The sequence below is a fragment of the Canis lupus genome, chromosome 5, assembly GCF_048164855.1.
Source record: "Canis lupus baileyi chromosome 5, mCanLup2.hap1, whole genome shotgun sequence".
NCBI classification, from domain to species: domain Eukaryota; kingdom Metazoa; phylum Chordata; class Mammalia; order Carnivora; family Canidae; genus Canis; species Canis lupus.
This window is the reverse complement of record NC_132842.1, coordinates 34497355-34516567: the sequence shown is the minus strand read 5'-3', so window position 1 is coordinate 34516567 and position 19213 is coordinate 34497355. Positions and strand designations below refer to the sequence as shown.

At 50.9% G+C, this 19213-nt stretch overlaps 1 protein-coding gene across 17 annotated transcripts in view; it reads left to right on the top strand.

Annotated features, from left to right (window-relative positions):
- The window catches only part of WDR37 (WD repeat domain 37), an 89284-nt gene that overhangs the window by 16595 nt on the left and 53476 nt on the right, over nucleotides 1-19213 (top strand). For 12 of the 17 annotated variants that reach the window (XM_072825969.1, XM_072825957.1, XM_072825956.1 and 9 more), the window contains 7 exons: nucleotides 1081-1176; nucleotides 1542-1606; nucleotides 5223-5358; nucleotides 6859-6930; nucleotides 10308-10352; nucleotides 12226-12302; nucleotides 18089-18329. In XM_072825969.1, the coding sequence (XP_072682070.1) occupies nucleotides 1081-1176; nucleotides 1542-1606; nucleotides 5223-5358; nucleotides 6859-6930; nucleotides 10308-10352; nucleotides 12226-12302; nucleotides 18089-18329 (732 nt within the window). Of the gene's footprint in view, nucleotides 1-831; nucleotides 998-1080; nucleotides 1177-1541; nucleotides 1607-5222; nucleotides 5359-6858; nucleotides 6931-10307; nucleotides 10353-12225; nucleotides 12303-18088; nucleotides 18330-19213 lie in introns of those variants that run through there. The other 5 variants (XM_072825954.1, XM_072825968.1, XM_072825961.1 and 2 more) reach the window with 4 other exon arrangements.

The window sequence follows — 19213 nt, the reverse complement described above, 5'->3', positions numbered from 1 at the left end:
AGGGGTGCCTGGGTGGCTCAGTCAGTTAAGTGTCCGACTTTTGATCTCGGCTCAGGTCTTGATCCTCAGGGTCATGAGTTCAAGCCCTGCCTTGTTCTTCATGTGGAGGATACTGAAAAAAAAAAAAAAAAAAAAAAAAAAAGAACAACTGTAGGGTCACAAATGACTAATGCTAGAGGTACTTTGAGTTTATACAGTTTCATGCTGACTGGTTTTGATGGCGCCCCCATGGCCTGTGAGCGACAAGCAAGAGCGCTCAGGTGGATCAGCTCAGAGCCTTTGCCCTCAGCCTCTCCGTGGCCTGACCCAGCCCCTTCATCTCCCTGGAGCCCGAGGAGAGGGTGCCCGGTGCTGGGAGGTGGCATGGCGTAGTGGCAGGTGCACGGTCCTGGCGCGGGGGGATGTGTGGCCGCGTAATGGTCCTGCCGCATTGCTGCCATGGCTGGGGTCTGTGGCCAGGTCCCTTCCCTGGGTGTTGCTCATCCCTGTGGGTGGACGAGGAGGCCTGTTCCGGAGGCCTTGGTGCCAGGAAGAGCCTCAGCTGAGTGTCTGCTGATTCTCTTCTTGATGACTAATGTCCTTCCTCTTCTTGCGCTGTGGCTCCGTGCTTCCTAGTTTCATCTCCTCACTGTCCCTCAGTTGTTCGTCTGTTGTATAGGATCCTTGCTTGGTGCTCTGTGGTGCCACACAGCAGTGGCCGCGCTTTGTCATGGTGTGTGTTTACCCCAATTTCAGCGTCCTCAGCCTGGACTCTACACATTTCACTAAATTTTGGACGGCCTCAGAAAACTGTCCATGTAGAGAGTAAAGTACAAAGGCCATGAGCTGGAGTGCAGTCCAGGAGCCATGCTCCAGAGCCCTGATAGCACAGTCCTCCCGCTGGGGGGGAGCGCGGGAGGGAGGGGGCTCCGAGTCTCTGACAGGCGTCTTGAGTTTTTTGAGAACTCTCTGAACTGTGATCTTGTGCCTCAGGGGCACGTTCATACCTGCATTAGAGGTACTTCTGTATTGACGTTCTTTTGTACTCAGGTTCCGGAAGTGCGTGCCTTACGTCTTTGAAAACCACTTTTTTATTCCCAGTGCGTAGGGAAATCGAGACTCTGAATGAACGCTTAGCAGCTGAAGGACAAGCCATCGATGGTGCGGAACTGAGTAAGGGCCAGCTCAAAACGAAAGGTGAGGGCGAGCGCGCCTGATGGGGTTGCCCCAGCCTTCCCCCCCGGGGCCTTCCCCCTGGGGTTGCCCTGCTCCCCGCCGGTGGGGGCGCGTGGGACTGAGCGCGGGCCGTGGACTGATTTGCTCGGTGCTGTCAGCAGTCCTGGGCAGGCCTGGGCGGAGAGGGGGGAGGAGGCCCTGGGGAGCCCAGCCTCTTGCCGCAGTGCTGTGGCTGCCTCACCCGCACGGACAGACGCACCCTCGGCGTCCACCGTCCTCCCGTGCGGGATGAGAGCCGGAGTTGGCTGGCCCCGGCCTGCCCCGCTGAGGTCGGCCCGCCCGGTGGCTATGCGCGTATCCCGACTGTCGCTTCTCTGTCTCTGCAGCCAGCCACAGCACCAGCCAGCTCTCTCAGAAACTGAAGACCACGTACAAGGCCTCCACCAGCAAGGTATGCCGGGCGCTGGCCCTCGGGCCGCTCCTGTGGTATTTGCGCTGCGCTGACGTGTACTTGAAGCTGCACATTTTCCAGTTAGAAATGTGTAACCGGCAAAGAGGAGCTTCTGGTGTGTAGAGACGCTGGGCTTTTGCAGGGAGTACTCTGGGTGTGCACACCGGCCTGCTGCTCCACCCGGGTACTTGCTGACGGTCAAACGTGTTGTCATTTTTGAGGGAAGAGACATTTTGCATTGTTCTGTGGCTTGGGGCAGAGGCTCTGCGTGTGGAGAACGTGCTGCCGGGAAGCAGCGAAGATGCGCTTCTGAGCCACAGCCACGTTTTCCCGTTTAGCTGCCTCTTCTTTCTCATTTTCTAAGTATCCTATCTTCCTGAAGGTCTGTCTCCAGGGCTCATAGGGACACTTGTGATATTTTGGTTTTTAAAAAATTATCTTGTTCTGACCCTCTGAAAGTGGCAAGGATTTAATTATTTGGAAACAAGTTTACCTGTGAGGAGGGAGTTCTGCATTAAGGTAATATTTTGCAGTAACTTTGTGTGCATTTTTACTTTGGAGTGTTTTGAATATACAAAAGATAAATTAATTCATGACCGTAACAAATGGACGTTCCTTTTGCTAAACCTGAGGGAAAAGTTGAAATTTGTGGTGAGTGTGCTGTGGCAGTGTAAGTAGTTCTTGGTAACGTCCTGCGTTTCCCATTGTTTTCCTTGGGCTTGGAGTTACTGAGCAGGACATCCACGGTGAGGTTAACTGCAGTCAATAGAGCACATGCGGTCCTACGGCTGCTTCTGTTGATTTGAAAATTTTTAGTACTTCTTCGTTATTAAAATATGAATGTAGATTGCATTTTCTAATACGAATGTAGATTACATTTTCTGTGTTTCCTTTGATAACTCTAGAGTAACAGTGCTTAATTAAAAAATTTATTATGTATTTAGCTTATATTTAAGTTTTTAGATGTATTAACATTAAACTTTTATTCAAAACGTGTTGTAAGATTATGTTCTTCGTCATCTGACCTCGGTGTGTTATTTTGAAGTATATTGTTCATTCCACTGGGTACAGCTTATTTATACAATGTACAGTGTTAGAATTTGGGGACCTTTAGGGTATTGCTGAAGTAGAAGATGCAAGGAGTGTGTCAAGTTATCCCTTATTGGCATTAGTGAAAACCAAGATTTGGGCCAAGGGAAGGATACAAACTAGAATACTGTGCTTTTAAAAAAAATGTATTACAATATATTTAAAGCCCCAGTCATTTTAGATCTTTCAAATTAATGTCCATGTATAAGAAACATGCTATTACTGATCTTTATTGTGCACAGAAAGGAATAATATTGTGAGATGTTGTCTAAAACTTGAGGAAGGACTCTGATACCAGAGTCTGACCCATGGACTCTGATCCATGCTGCAGCGTGTGTTCTTGGTGGTAGCACGAGGCGGGAGCGCACTTAAAGGCAGCAGTACTTGCTTCCTGACGCAGCCCTGACGACGAGCAGTGTGCTCGGTGCTTGGTGCTCCCACGTGCGCTCAGCGGACCAGAAGAGGCCTGCCTTCCTGGGCACCTGAGGACGGGCCGTTCGTGTCTGCCGGGAGGAAGGTGTGCCCGTCTAAGTGGCAGTTGCTGTAGAGAAACTTCCGGAATGTACATACATGTTTTTATTTTTATTTATTTATTTATTTTTAAAGATTTTATTTATTCATGAGAGACAACAGAGAGAGGCAGAGACACAGGCAGAGGGAGAAGCAGGCTCCATGAAGGGAGCCCGACGCAGGACTCGATCCCAGGACCCTGGGATCTTGACCTGGGCCAAAGGCAGACGCCCAACTGCTGAGCCCCCCAGGCGTCCCTCATACACGTTTTTATAAAGATAACTCACTCTCACTGTGAAAAAGCCCTTCCAGTTTTGTTGAAGTGCTTTAGGTTGTATCTTAATTAAAACAATAACTAGGACGACAGGTGAAAGCATCACTTTGTCACTTCATTCTGCTTTTCTGTCATGAACATTCACTCTGAGTGATTCAGTCTTTGTGGAGCCTCTGCTGTCTTGAGGGAGTCAGGATTTTTAAGAACAAAGAAGCGTAGTGAGCGTTTGGAAGCAACACATGAAGTGATTTGTTACAACATTAATGAATTGCATATTGTCTGCTTCCAAAATCCCACCAGACTCGGGGTTGGCATGAGTGTTGAGTGGTGACGTTCTGTTGTTCCTGCGTGCGTGGGGTTGGTGAGGAGTGTGGCTGCAGTGGCTCATGTCTCCGGACAGCCACGTCTGTGTGAGAAAGGGCAGGAGGCTTCAGACTTACGTGAGGCGGGCTCCGCACCTTCTCGGGCTCCATTCTCTCCCGTGTTTCGTTATTGAACGTCCTGGTGGCACCTTACACCAGCAGAGAACTTGTCCTGTGTGGTGGGGTCAAGTGTCACTAGTTTAGATGCGATAGGAGCTTTCGGAAGGAAAAAGAAGATGATGGGTTTGCGTTTGAGCGAGTCCTTTTATAAAATTCAAACCGAGTCAGACGAATTTCTGCCGAAAGAGTCCGTCTTCGTTACACATGTTGTATTAGTTCTCCTCGGCTTCAGAGGACAGTTGGATTGTTCACACCCAAGTTGATGTAACAGTGGATCGTGTTGTAATGTCTTTATCCTAAGAATGAATTTAGACTGATTTTCTGGGCTTTGTTAAATCAGTGTTCAAAATAGCTGTTTAATACCACAAAGTTGTCTTTTTCACTTGATTTTATAGTTTCATTATTCTGATTAATCTTTTATTCTGATTTGCTTAAACGCTGAAAAGCCATTCCGTCTGAGAACAGTTTAAAAACCAAACTCTGAAGAGTTGTGTTTCATTATTTCCTTTCTCATGCACTTTCTATTTTTCCTTGTAAGAGAAAGTAAGATTTGTTTGCTGTGTGTATCATACGAGACCATTGTCATTCTCGTGTGTACCTTTGTGGTTCTCCTGTCTGTTCCCGTCGGACTGTGAGCTGCCCGGGGCCGGGGCCGCTGTTGCTCCACGTGCATCTCCTAGAGCAGTGCCGGCCCCAAGCACGCGCTCAATAAACAGTATTGGACAAACCTTGTCTGTTAGAAGTGTCGTCTTTGGATTCCTCCCCACCTTGGGCTCTTTTCCTCCTGATAATATGTGGTTGGTGTAAATTACTAAAAATGGGGAAAAAATAAAATTCCCCAATAATTCAAGCAATTTTAAGGGTGTGGGTATACCTTCCCGACTTTCATGTCCTGGCAGCTCTTTAAAAAAAAAAAAAAAAAAAAAAGAATCTGGAAATTTGGCTGATGGTTTGGATTTGTAGAAGAGCCTTGCAGCGTGTAAACAGAACCTTCTCTTCTCCGTGGGAGGACACACGTGATTCGCCAGGGGTGTCAGGGTCTTCCGAGGCCTTAGGATGGCCTTCGTTCTTTGTGACACCCAGCTGGAGGGATGCTGCTGCTTACACTTACGGTGTGTTCCCTTAATGCTTGAAATAGCCCGTTCAGACGCTTACGCAGTTCAAGAGCTCTTACTCAGTTTTACCTTCTTTTTTTTTTTTTTAACTTAAATGCATTTGGTCAGTAAATTGTCTATAATACTCCTTCCCGTCACGGTTTTAGATTGTCTCCAGCTTCAAGACCACCACGTCGAGGGCCGTGTGCCAGCTTGTGAAGGAATACATTGGCCACAGGGATGGCATCTGGGACGTCAGCGTGGCGAGGACACAGCCCGTGGTGCTGGGCACTGCGTCTGCTGGTGAGTCCGCAGCTACTCCCTCCACTTCGGGCACAATAGCCAGTGCAGACGCCTGACCTGCCCATGTTGGTGGCAGCGTTGGCTCTGGACGCGGGCAGGAGGCCGAGCAGTCATTGAAACCAAAGCACGTGGCCTTGCGTGCTCCGTGGGTGTCGCTGCAGTCCACTGGTGTGATGTCGTGTGTCGGCGTGAGCAGACACTGGCATTAGGTCAGAGTACTGTTCTCGGCAGCGTAAGGGAGAATGTCGTTTACACAGACCAGGTAGTTTTTTGATTGGCTTTCTTGTTACTCCCAGTTGAGTGCGTATCTGCTTGAATTGTGAGGCACGGCCGAGGGAGGGGCTGTGTGGTCTCGTTCTAGGATTTAAGTGGAAGCAGGACCCCTGGTAGCCCTGTTTGCCTGTGGGACTCCCAGGGCAGGCATCAGAAATCCTTTTTTTCTCGTTAAAGTAAAGATGGTTTTTTGAAAGCTATCCAAGGTGTATAACCTAATACTCTTTCAGATTAAAATTGCTAAAGTTAAAAATGGTGCTCACTTGTTGAAAATGACCTTTCTACCTTGTGAGAATTTACTAGGTTCTGCTTTTTATTTTTTAAGATTTTTGTTTATTTATTATTCATTTATTCATGAGAGACACAGAGAGAGGCAGAGACACAGGCAGAGGGAGAAGCAGGCTCCATGCAGGGAGCCCGACATGGGACTTGATCCAGGGACCCCGGGGTCATGACCTGAGCCGAAGGCAGATGCTCAACTGCTGAACCACCCAGGGATCCCTGGTTCTGCTTTTTAAAGAAGTAGAAAATGTTGCAGCAGTTAGAATCACGAAGAAAGTTCTCTTTCTTGTTTAAAATTGTATTTACACACGAGCATTTCACCATATTTGGAAATTACAAATAAATGAGAAAGAGTCCTTTTTTGGTCCCAGAATTTTTTTTCTTTAAAGATTTTGTTTATTTAACACACAGAGCCTGATGTGGGGTTTCGTCCCAGGACACTGGGATCATGGCCTGAGCTGAAGGCAGATGCTTCACCGACTGAGCCACCCAGGCACCCCTATCTCAGAAATCCTGTTTGGATCATTTGCATTTATTTCCCAGATTTTCATGTTATATGAGAAGAAAGGCCCAAAAGAATATTCTTATTTTAAATAATTCGTAACTGAATTTGGGTTTGCATTTCATTGTTCCGTGATACTCTGGAAAGTGTTAATTCAGCAAAACAACGGTCTTGTCCTGTAGGGACTCAGGCGAGATGCAGTCAGTGTGACAAGGCGCTGGGAGTCCCAAGTCCCTGGGACACCGTGTGTGTGTCGCTTCTATTTACTACTTCCCTGGCCTCAGTTGACAGGTCACCAACTTCTGTCTCCTCGGAAATGGTTTGATTAGTTAATTATATATTAGTGTAGAAGAGATGCTAGTGAAAATGTAACTTCTCCCTTTTATTGAAATGGCCATAAAGTTGGTGATGGGTCAGTTACTCTTGTTCTTTGGATCTTGCAGATCACACGGCTCTGCTGTGGAGTATAGAGACGGGGAGGTGCCTCGTCAAGTACTCGGGCCACGTGGGGTCAGGTGAGCAACCCTGAGCGTGCGGCGTCTTCTGATGGGAGGTGTGCTGATCTGGCTGCAGGGGGCAGGTGGGTCCGTGGTGGGTGGTCAGGGAGGTGCTGTGCCTGGAGCAGTGTGAGCCGCCCTGACCGCAGGTAGGACTTGGTGTGCGTTGCCTTTACCGTTGCCTAGAAAGCCCCAGGTCAGCGAGTTTGGAACTGAAATACATGTTTGTCAAAGGCCGAGTGTTCATTTCAGAGGTTCCTCTTCAGCCTGATGCGGCTTTGCGTGTAGTGGGGCCCTGAGGGGCTGCTGTCCTCGCTGGGCTTCCTGCCTGCATTTCCTGCTGCAGCAGGCGCAGCAGCTTTTCCTGCCCCCCTGAGTGCCCCCTGCGGGGGCCCCTTCCTGCATCTTGCACACTGCCCTCTGGGGGCCCTCTGCGCCAGCCTGTGTGCTGCCTCCCGGCTCCCTCTCCCCCCCGCACCACAGACAGGTCCAGGGGGTGCCTGGCTTCACCCCACAGCTTGGTGTGCCCCCACCTGCGGGCCTGGGTGAGCCCCCTTCGTGCAGCGGGGGCGTATCGGTTGTCCTGTTGGGGCTGTGAGCCACACCCCTCCGTCGGGGTCTCGTGTCCTTTCACACGGAGTCTCTTCTGGGGGCCGCGGAACGGCGCCTGGACAGGTGGAGGTGGTGCTCAAGTGAGCATGCGCTGCAGCCTTTGTCTCCTTGCCGCGTGTTTGTTCCTCGAAAGACCTGTATACGGTTAAACGTGTACATGTTGCCTACGAATGAAGCGGATGTTTGGCCGCCTGTAAAGTACGACTGCAGTTCCCTGCCTCCTTACTCCACTTGCCCAACACGGAGCCACTTTAACAGCTTCATGTATTCTGCTTTTTTCTTCCATTTTTCTGAATAGCCTGTTTTATTATTTCTGAATTTTTGAGCTTTAGACGAGTGATTCTTCCTGACGCACCGAGGACCTGACCTGCTCCCTTGCCACATATGTCACCCTCCACTCTTGTCCTCGCCAAGTAGCTACAGCGTGACGCATTGTCAAACGGATACTCAGATTTATCTAATTAAGGCGATGTGTGTATTGTTCACAGCTGTCCACGTACGTGCTCTACTTGCCATTGCCTTTTTATTTGGCTGGTTTTTGTGTATCCCAGACTTATCCCTGTGCTCCACCCCTCGTGTGACATTCCTTGCCCGTGGCCAGACTCAGCGCAACATCTCTGTTCCCTAGTTGTCGCTCTTCTCCCTTCTTTGGAACCTCCCCTCCTGCTGGTAGCTTTGACCCCCAGCTCTTCCGGGGTGTCCTACACGTGTCCCTTCCACGTCCCTTCTGTGCCAGCACATGGCGTGCGGCGCCGCCCTGGGTTTGGTGAGGCCGGGTGACACGCAGTGGGACGTGTCTGGCCTTCCCTTCCTCTGCGGCCGCTGTCCTCCAGGGCACCGTGTGTGTGTCGCTTATGTCTTGGCTTTGGCTTTCCCCGCTGGAGGGTCCCTTAAACCTAAAGGGTGGAGTTCTGCCCCCCGGGATTTCTCATCCGTGTGACTCACTATAGGTGGTGCGACACGTGTCCGTCCTGGCTGGTTCCTCGTGTGCGGGTCTCCTGTGCACCTGCCCTCTGCCTCAAGGGTCCCATGCTGAGCTGCGCAGCTGCCCCTGCTGGAGCCACTGCGCCCACCTGGAGGCCTCCGTGCAGGAGCTTGTCCTTTCTCCGTGTGCTGTTCCTCTGACGTTTGTGTTAAAGTCGGCACACAAACCATGTACGGATCGGGTGTCTTCGAAGCTCCCTGTGGAGACCACGTGTCTGCTACCGGGCTGGCCCCTGGGAGTTGAGCTAGCTGCGTGTGGGGGCTGCCGCCAGTCTTTGATGAGGGTGCTTGCGGGGCTCCCTGTCCTCCCTCTCTGCATTAGCCACGATGTGCTGACTGGGGGGCGGCGTAGCTCCAGCCCGCCCACTGCCCGTGGCTCCTGAGCTTGCCTCCAGTCCTGCGCCTGTTCAGTGGCATTGTCCCTCGGTGAGATCTGTGCTAGGTGTCATGTATTATGCCGGTGTAAACAGTGCTAAACATAGCCAGCATGGCAGATGCGAACAGTCATTAGGCGCCTGCTGTATGCCAGTTCTTGGCCGAGCACTCAGCATGTGTTCTTTCACGCATACCTCACGGGGCCTGTGAGAGAAGCTGTGTCTGTGCCCCGTGTCACCAGGAATGAGCTCCAGGTCACATAGACGTCAAGGTGCAAAGCGGCTGCTCATCTTACAGTTGCCTCTTGACACTGGGGCGTTACTCCACATGGCCGTTGGTAGTTTAGGCACAGCTGCCACTGGCTCTTCCCACAGTGATCTGTCGTCTAGAGTTAATAGGGTGTCTTCTAGCATTTCCAGTTCCTCAGAAAAATAGAATCCCAGTGACGTAGTTGGCTGAATCTTCCAGAAAGCCCTTGCTCCGGTTTGCTGAAACTCCTGTGTATTCTTTTGCACACCGTGCACGTGCTCCCGTGTGGGTGTGAGGGCTGATGCCCGGCGTGCCCTGACCCAGTTCAGCTCTGTCGGGGTGACTGGGAGACAGGGTTGCCGGTTCCCCAGGATGAGCTCGCTGGGGGCAGGGAGGTCCCGGCGACCAGGCCCCCAGCCTCCGCATGCCCCCGGCCTCCGTGTGCCCTCAGCCTCCGTGTGCCCCTGGCTTCCCTTTGCGTGCCCCCCAGCCTCTGTGTCCCCTGGCCTCTGCCTGCCCCCCAGCCTCTGCGTGTCCCTGCTTCCGCGTGCCCCACAGCCTCCATGTGCCCCCGGCCGCCATGTGCCCCCCGGCCTCCGCGTGCCCCCAGCCTCCACCTGCCCCAGCCTCTGTGTGCTCCTGCTGCTGTCTTGCCCCTGCACTCCCTCCTCCGTCATGCAATCCAGTGCAGGAGCACCCCCTGGGAAGATGGTGGGCAGATTACCACACCTGGAGGAGGACGCTGTCCGCTCTGATCCTGACCTGCTCCGAGCTGGCAGGGGCCTGCCTTCTTCGTTCCTGGGGGCTCCTTGAACAGGACAGGAGGAAGGGTGGGCTGTCACCCTGCGCCTGCTGTATTCCTTGTCCATATGTCGTCTAAATGTGGTTTCTGTTTCATCCTGAAGTATTTTAACTCTAGGTGATTTCTTTATCTATGAAAAGAAGTAGATTATTCGTATTCTTCTGTGTGGCCTGTACTTTGTCGACATGATAGTTTATATTCAGTTGTGTTTTTGTGTCTCTAGTCTCTTATGTGTTTATTCGTTGCCTAATTGAATGGATCTAATATTGAACTATTATAATTCTTTTAAAGTTTCGTTGTGATACATGCTGTAGTGGTGATAAGTATTTTAAACCTGTTTTTGTAATTTCTTTCTTTTTTTTTTTTTTTGCAGTAAATTCTATAAAGTTTCATCCTTCAGAGCAGTTGGCTCTTACTGGTATGTTGATTTTTTTTTTTTTTCCTTTTTGAGCAAAGTTATTGATGATCTTGAAAGAGCTGCCTCTCACTGGTGCCTTACACAAAAGTCACAAGGTCATCAGTAGCTGTTTCATGTGAAACTTGAGAAATGGAGAAAGAAAAGCACATCGAGTAGAACTTTTTAAAACCATCATGGATTGTGAGTCAGATGAGCTCCTGTAAGAGTGCAGGTGACCCACCAGGAGGTCCTCTACGACACCCATCCTGGTTGCCCGCTTTCCTGCTCGCCCTGGGTGTTTCTCCGCCGAGGGCACTGGGTTCTCCGGAGCCCTGTCACTGCTGCTGAGTTCCTGCACACACCTGAAACCAAGAGGGGGAAAATAGTGGCCCAGGTCCTGGTGTTCTGCAGGGCCAGTGCTTTTACTCCTTTCTGAGTAGGGCTCCTGGGCTGTGGGAGTGTGGGTTTGCTACCATTTTATATAGTAGTTTTTAAAAACACTTTCATTGTTGGGCTGAGGAGTCTGAGATGCATAGTCTCCTGTGACTTTTGGGGACCCTGGCAGTGATCTTGAAGGTTAAATGGTTAAATGTTTGGAGACAGTGGAAGTCAGCAAGCTTTTTTGTGAAGGACCAGAAGTAAATGTTCTTATTTTTGAGGGCCACATGGTCTGTCACAAGTACTCCGCTCTGTTAGTGTGAGAGTGGCAGAGGTGGTGCCTGGGTGAGCAGCCATGGCTGTGGGCAGCCAGCCATATCCTCACGGTGGATAGCAAAGCCTGCCTGGCTTTGGCCCGTGGGATAGAGGCTAGAGGATGAACATGGGGCTGATCCAGGTGCTTTTCCACGGGAGTAGAGTGTGGTAGGAAAGTCACTTTGGGAGCCCCCTGCATGAACAGGCCTCGACCACAGCTAGTTGATGCCTGAATGAGCAATTGGGGAATAAAGTAAGGGGGACTGTCCACCTTATGAAGTTGTTGGGTGTGTGACCGTGAAGAGGGAGACCAGTGACTAGCAGAGGTGGGGCAGGGAGGAGATGAAGACACTTGAGAAGAGCTGCTGGAAACTGAAGCAGAGCACATGGTGCTGGAGAGAGGCCTGTACGACGGGGGCTTGCATGAGGTTAGCCAGGGAGCTCCTGTGACAGCACAGGAAATGTGCACCACCCACACAGGCCGCTTTGGGGGACATCGGCGGCCATGGAGAGGAGTAGGATGCAGGTACCCGGTGAGGGTGAGTGCAGATGCCTGTCTGGCCTGTCCTTGGGCCGGTGTGTGCCCTCACTGCCCTGTCTTTCGGCCCCGTCTGAGCGGCACCTTGCACACTTGGCGGGGGCAGGTAAGGTCTCAGCACTCACGGGGGCCCGGCAGGTGGTGAGCCCATCCATATGGAACGGAGGGAACACACACTTGCACGGGAACGCCTCGGAACCCTCATGGTCAGAAGCTGCAGCGTAGCGTGTGATGGGTTACTAGAGTCCTGAGGTTAGATAGATGGTGGATAAAATGTAGGTGTAAATTTTGCTTGGCCCTTTGTAGCTTTTTACCCCAAAATGAAAGGGGGGATATATTTTTTTAAAGATTTTGTTTATTTTATTCATGAGAGACCAGAGAGACCGAGAGGGACAGGGACACAGGCAGAGGGAGAAGCAGGCTCCATGCAGGGAGCCCCATGTGGGACTCGATCCCAGGACCCCGGAGTAATGCCCTGGGCTGAAGGCAGGCCCTAAACCACTGAGCCACCCGGGCTGCCTGGGGGAATATTTTTAACCATTGTCTTAATCATACACTGAACCTCCTGTCAGTGGCTCAGGATCCCGGAGTGACAGAGCCTAGCAGAAAGCACATTTTACATGTGTGCACCTTGGGTAATTGTCCCCTCATTTCTGTCCTCAGCTTCTGGAGATCAGACCGCCCACATTTGGAGTTACGCTGTCCAGCTGCCGACACCCCAGCCCATTGCCGACACTACTGTAAGCAGCACCTTTACTTACCCTGAAAGCGCGACACGGGGTATGTTGGTTGGGTTCTGGACACTTGCAAAGCTTAGGATAAATCTGTAGTACCTTGTGGATTGGATGTATGTGACCCCCCTGCCCCCTCATCCCACAGTTGGACGCCCTAACCTGCCAGTGTGGCTGTATTTGGAGATGGGCCTCTAAGGAGGTGGTAATAAGGTCTTGAGGCTGGGGCCTTGGTTCCATGGGGTTAGTGTCCTTACAGACACAGAGAGCTTGTGTGGCAGCCGTGGGAGGACGTATTGACAATCCAGGAAGGCCCTCACTGGAAACCGAACTGGCTGTGCCTCCATCACAGGCACCCCATGTCCACACAGGCCAAGACGGTATTGAAAACGCGGGGCTTTCATTTACATGTGCATTGTTTGTTCTCACCCCACTTTCCTCGAATACTAAACATTTGCCATAAATATTTAAAAGTTGTATCCTTAGGTCATGTTTCTGTTGGTAAGGTAAACCGTGTAAGTCCGTTCGTGTGATTATCGTGAGGTTTTGCTGCAGTTAGGGAGAGGTTGCGTACTGAGGCTTATTTTTTTTTTTTTTAATTTTTTATTTACTTATGATAGTCACACAGAGAGAGAGAGAGAGGCAGAGACACAGGCAGAGGGAGAAGCAGGCTCCATGCACCGGGAGCCCGACGTGGGATTCGATCCCGGGTCTCCAGGATCATGCCCTGGGCCAAAGGCAGGCGCTAAACTGCTGCGCCACCCAGGGATCCCGCGTACTGAGGCTTAAACCGCAGAGCCTTGGCTGACCTTTGTCCTGTTGGGTGCAGCTGTTCCCCTCAGCCCAGCACCCTGTGTTTGTGGCCACACGGAGACCTCGGGCGACCTCCCCAGGGAGACCCCTCCCCGGTTTCCCCTGCTGGGCAGTGTTCTGCTGTCTGGTCTTCCCGAGTGGTTAGCCTGTCCTGTGCTGCAAACGCGGGTGGAGACCCGCCAGGCACCTGAGCGCAGGAGGAGCCTGGCCTGTGTGCTCAGGCCGTAGTTGGACGGGAGGATGGCATGTCTTTACATTCAATTGTAAATTTTTTTAAGGGTTTATTTATTTATTAAAGATTTTACTTATTTATTCATGAGAGACACAGAGAGAGGCAGAAACACAGGCAGAGGGAGAAGCAGGCTCCCCTGCAGGGAGCCTGATGTGGGACTCGATCCCGGGACTCCAGGATCCTGTGCTGAGCTGAAGGCGGTTAGACCGCTGAGCCACCCGGGCTGCCCAGGATTTATTTTTTTATTTGAGAGAGAGCATGAGCGAGTGGGGGGCAGTGGGAGAGGGAGAGGGACACTCAAGCAGATGCCCCACTGAGCTCAGAGCCCAACATGGGGCTCAATCCCAGGACCTGGTGATCATGACCTGCGCCAAAATCAAGAGTCAGTCGCTCAACTGACTGAACCACCCAGGTGCCCCCATTTTTTTTTTTTTGAAAGCAGTTTAAACATCGTTCTCTCTGCAGATGGACTAATTAATAAATTGCAGTGGTGAGTAAGAGTTTTCTTTAGTGAAGAAGTCTGAACGGTTCATTTTTAATTGAGTGCATCTTTATCGCAACATGTTCTCTCATTATGGAATAATCAGACTTATTCTTAACTTAGCCTTAGTCGCTTAAGACTTCGTCGCTTAACATAGGTGTTCACTCAGGAAGTACTGCTGACAAAGGACAGGGCAGAGGGGAGGCCAAGGTCCCCTCAGAGGATTCAGAGAAGGAAGGCGTTAGCTGGCTGTGGATTTGTTTTCAAAGAAAGAAAGAAACATGCCAGTTCTGGCAGAGGTAGGGAATTATGTCCAGTACTTTGATGAAAACCAAGTAGAGGGCAGCCCGGGTGGCTCAGCGGTTCAGCGCTGCCTTCAGCCCAGGGCCTGACCCCGGGGTCCCGGGATCGAGTTCTGCGTCGGGCTCCCCGCATGGATCCTGCTTCTCCCTCTGCCTGTGTCTCTACCTCTCTCTCTGCCTCTCTGTGTCTCATGAATAAATAAAAATAGAATCTAAAAAAAAAAAAACACCAAGTAGATTATTTACAGTGTTAAATTGATTTTTTTTCTTTATGATTTTGCTCGCGTCGGGCTGCCTCAGGCTTGGGGGTAACCTGAATGGAGCTGAGCCTGTGTCCGGCAGGGAGCAGAGCCTCCGCAGAGCCTCCGCAGAGCCTCGGAAGGCCCCCGCGGCCTGCCCTCCGCGCCGCCCCCAGCACGCACGCTGCGCTAGTCTGCAGCATTTGCTGCTAGTCGTGGCTCACGTTTCCTTACTGCTTCTCCCACATGTTAGAACAGATACTCATCTGCAAAGATTTTGTTATTTTCAGCAGTACAGCTTTTAGGCAGATGTTTTCTCCTTTTCTATTTTTTTTAAAGATTTTAAATTTATTCGAGAGAGAGAGTGTAAGCGAGAGCACAGGTGGGTGGGAGAGATAGAGGGAGAGGGAGAAGCAGTGAACATGGAGCCCGACACAGGACTCGACCCTGGGACCCTGGGATCATGACCTGGGCTGAAGGCAGACGCTTCTCCAGCTGAGTTGCCAGGTGCCCGTATGTTTTCGCTTGTTAATATGTACCAGGGAGTTTTCCTTGGTGTTCACCACATCGGTAAAGAGGTGCTTGGGCGGTGTCTGGAAGCCGTACAGATGACCTGTTAAGTCACCGTGTGACAGCCTTGTGTGACTTGACTATCTTAATATAGTGAATGGCTTAATTTTTCCTGTTGGGAAGTGAAAATCGAAGCGAGTTACCTGAGTGGCTTCCAGAGGCCCTTCCTGCCCGGGAGCCTGGATTCTGTGAGAGATTTGGTGACTCCTTGGTTCTGGGCACTGCTAGCATTCGGTGCTGTACTTCCTGTTCCGACGTTGCTGGCATTAGAAGCGGCTAACGTGACATTAATTATCCCCAGGACGTGGGCAGAGAGCACACAAACAGCTCTCCTCCTTCCCCTGCCCTTTGCCACGTTAGTGTTAAAAGATCTTACAGTTACTCGTGAGTAGGATTTAGCACATTCGCATTTAAAATATCTTTTAGTTCCTTGTGTAGTTTGGAAAAATGACTTGTGTCAAGGTTCTGACTCCGACCTTTCCACCGTGGATTGTGATAGGTGGGGCATTCTAAAATGGGAGCCCAGGCCACTCTTCCTTGTTCTTGGCATCTATTTCGGCACCTGGGGTCTCTCCCCTGGACCCGCTCTGAGGGCATCCCCGTGTTCACGCTTCCTTGTCACTCGGAACCGCCCCGTAGGTGCACTGCCGCACATCTGGGTAACAGTGAACAAAACTCTGAGGACGTTTGGGATTATCTTTGATAATAAATTATCTTTGATAATCTTCTTTCCCTTCTTGTCTTTCATTTCCACTGGTCGGTCACATCTTACTGCTTCTGGTTCTTACATAATTCTTGGATGCACTCCTCTCTGGCCCCGGGATACCCCTTCTGTAACACGCACCCAGCGACGCTGGTTGAGCTGCCTGCCGCCCCACCCAGCACCCCTCTTCTGCACCTGCCCAAGGCACTGTCCACACCACCCCTGCCTGCTGGGGGCAGCGAGGGTCTCTGGGAGCTGAGAAGCCGTGTGGCCCAGGAATTGGGGCCTCCTCCTGCGGGATTTCTAGTGACCGTGTTGCTTCTCCCATCTGGATGAGGTCAGCAGTCAGGCCCCTCTCACCTCGAGCAGGTTACAGTGCTGGGACCTGTCTTCGTCTTCGGGGCAGGTGCTGTTAAGCCCTAGCTGTCATCATCTCCAGTCCCCGCCCCTGACTGGTTCCCTGTCTCAGGCCTGGCTGCCCACATTGTCTTCTCTCTGCATGATGTCAGGAGGGGTCTCTCTGGAGTGGCACTGGTCACCTTGGGGAGCCCTTGGCCAGCCCCTGGCCTTAGTGTGACTCTCCCTGGCTCTAGCCCAGGCTGGATGGTCTTGCTGTGCTCTTCACTCCGTGGGCCTGCTTGGCCCCTTCTAGGTGCTGTGTGCTCACTCCCTTATGCTGTCCACCCTGCAGTCCTGCTCAGCTGCACACCACCTGCCTGACGCACTGCCCCTGCATTTTGCTTTGTAGCCTTTAGTGCGCTTTGAAATTGGTAACTGTGTATACTTACGTGTGTCTAACTTTACTACTAGATTGTGAGTCCCTGTCTCCCTGGAGAAATCCCACCTGTTTCCACCAGGCCTTTTCTTCTGCTCCCTGCACCTGACCTGTGAGTGTCCTGAGCTGTGCACTCCCAGCATGCTGCCCAGGCTTCTCAAGGATTTCCACCTCCCTGCCTCTCGTCCAGATCCTTCCAGCCAGTTCTCAGATCCCGTGCAGTGGCATCTGTGTCCCCCCCTCCCCCCCCGCCCCCTGGTTTCCTGTGCAGACCTTGGACCGTTCATGCTCTCAGCACGGTCCTCTGGGCTCAGCTGTGTGTCCCTGCTGCTCTCTGCTGCTCCCTGCTGCTGCGGGGCCTGCTCATCAGCATCCTCCCACCTTGCCGGGCTCTATCCTGGGAGTCCCTACTCATATTTGATGCTATGACCTTGGTCCACATCTGTTTCTCCCACCTTCTCTCTATTGAGTCTTGTTGGCGTGCATCTCTAACTTCACTGCTCCCACCTCTGCTGCCATGGCCTTGTTCTTGTGGCTCCCAGTCGGCTTCCTTCTTGGGGCTTCTGCACCTGCTATTCCTCGGTTGAGAATGCTGTTCCCTTGATGTTTGTGTGCCTCACTCCCTTGCTTCCTTCATGTCCCAGCCCAAGTGTTACTCTAGCAGAGAGTCTCTTCCTGATAATTTTGTATCAGATAGCAGCCTTATGACTGTCCATCCCTTCATCTGCTGTTTTCCTTATTAGCACCTATTACTGACTGAGTATACGTATGACATACCTTTATACCATGTGTGCGTACGTGTGCCCCATATCCCTGCACTGTGTATGTGACGTGTTCCTATTTGACATGTACATGTGGCCTGTATCTCTGCACTGTGCATGTACATGGGAATTACTTCTCTGTACTATGTGTGTCTTACTGTGTGACATACGTGACCACACTAGTGTGTGTGCATGCAGGCTTGTGTGTGGTCTGTCTGCCTTGCTAGCGTGTAAGCTCCGTGAAAGGAGGACATTGCCAGTCTCTGGCTCCAAGCCCTCCTCACCTGGCCTGTGCGTTGTTCGGTATGTCTGTGTCAGACGGTGGTCATCTCCCTCCCGGGCTATGAGACCGCCATGTGGCCTGGCAGTGTGTAAGCGCCTGGTAAATATTTGTTGAATGAATAGGTGAACATATTTCCTTAAAGAGCTGAAGCCTTTATGTTTTCATTTTAGCTTTTAACAAGATACCTTCTTGATGTTGTAGGAAAATAAAAGCGAACTCTTATATATATTCCTATAGCAATAGAATTCTAAGTACCTCCTGAGAACTGAAATATTTTTTTTCTTATTGTGATGAATTACTGACTCTGAATGATATTTTATTACATTTCTACTAATATGTGGTGAACACTTGTAATCATTTTCTTTGCTATTTTAGTGGTTAGTGGAAATGGACTGGAGCTCGTTTGATGTCATAGTGGCCTTAGTTTTTTTTTTTCTTCTACTTGGTCATGGGATCCAGGCAAGTAGATGATCGTGAAGCTGATAGTGAGCTCCAGTTACGCAGTGGATGCTGTGCTGGTATTGGCCACAATGAAGATCGAGTCCTGTAAACTCAAATGACAACAGTTTGATTGTGTAGCTGTGTCCGAAAAGACTCCAGATTCCCAGGGAATTTCTTCTTTGCTCTCACCATCAGCAGCAGATATGTGGCGAAGACGAAGTAGAGTGCTCTGATAAAGACGAGCCTGATGTAGACGCAGACGTGTCCAGCGACTGTCCTACCATCCGGGTGCCACTCACCTCTCTTAAGAGCCACCAGGGAGTGGTCATAGCTGCTGACTGGCTGGTTGGGGGGAAGCAGGCGGTGACGGCCTCCTGGGACAGGACGGCGAATCTGTTCGACGTGGAGACAGCAGAACTTGTTCACTCTCTGACAGGTACTAGAAACGTTTGTGCTTTCCGGTTGTGTATTTTGATTTATGTGCATATGTTTATGTCTTACCTTGCAAGTTGCTCCTTATCCAGAATTATCTTTAGTTCCCATGCTATTCAGGTTGTGATTTTTTAAGAATCCCTTTTACATTGGAGAGCTGTTGGTTAGCTACATTTATCTTGAGGGGATTTCATCGTAGCATGTAGTAGTATCTAGATATTTGAAAAAGGGGCGGTCTGTTAGCTCCCTATTACTTTGTAGCAGATTTCCAGAAAAGTGCCTTAAAATAACATGGATTTAAAACTTCATGGTTTCCCTAGGTCAGGAGTTCTAGGCAGATATGCTCGTTGGCCCTTGTGGACGAAGTGGTGTTGCTTGGGGCTGGGAATTCATCTGAGGGTTAGGGCCTGTCCTCTTACTACTGTTGTTGGAAGGACTCCTTTTGTTGTGGCGTGAGGCTGAGGTCCTTATTTCCTTGCTGCCTGTCAGCTGCGGACCACTCTGAGCATCCAGAGGTGCCCTCAGGTCCCTGTGGCGCCCTCCAGAGGTGTTTCCCACATAATTGTGTGCTGTCTTCTGGATTACTGGAGAACATCTCTTTTAAGGGGCCTGCCTGAGTAGGTCAGGCCCACCCAGGGCAGTTTCTTTTGAGTAACTTAAAGCCACCTGGTTTGGAGGTCTCAATTATACCTGCAAAATCTGTTTTCCTTTTAATGTCCTGAGCTTACCAGAGTGAAATCTCGTCACATTTACAGGTTCTGCCCAAACCAAGGCAAGGTGTCCTCCAGGGTGTGTATACCAGGGATGGGGGTTACCGGGAGATCTTAGAATTATGCCCACCTCAGATATTTTTGCAAATTTGTCAGTAAATGAATTTCCTCATTGAGT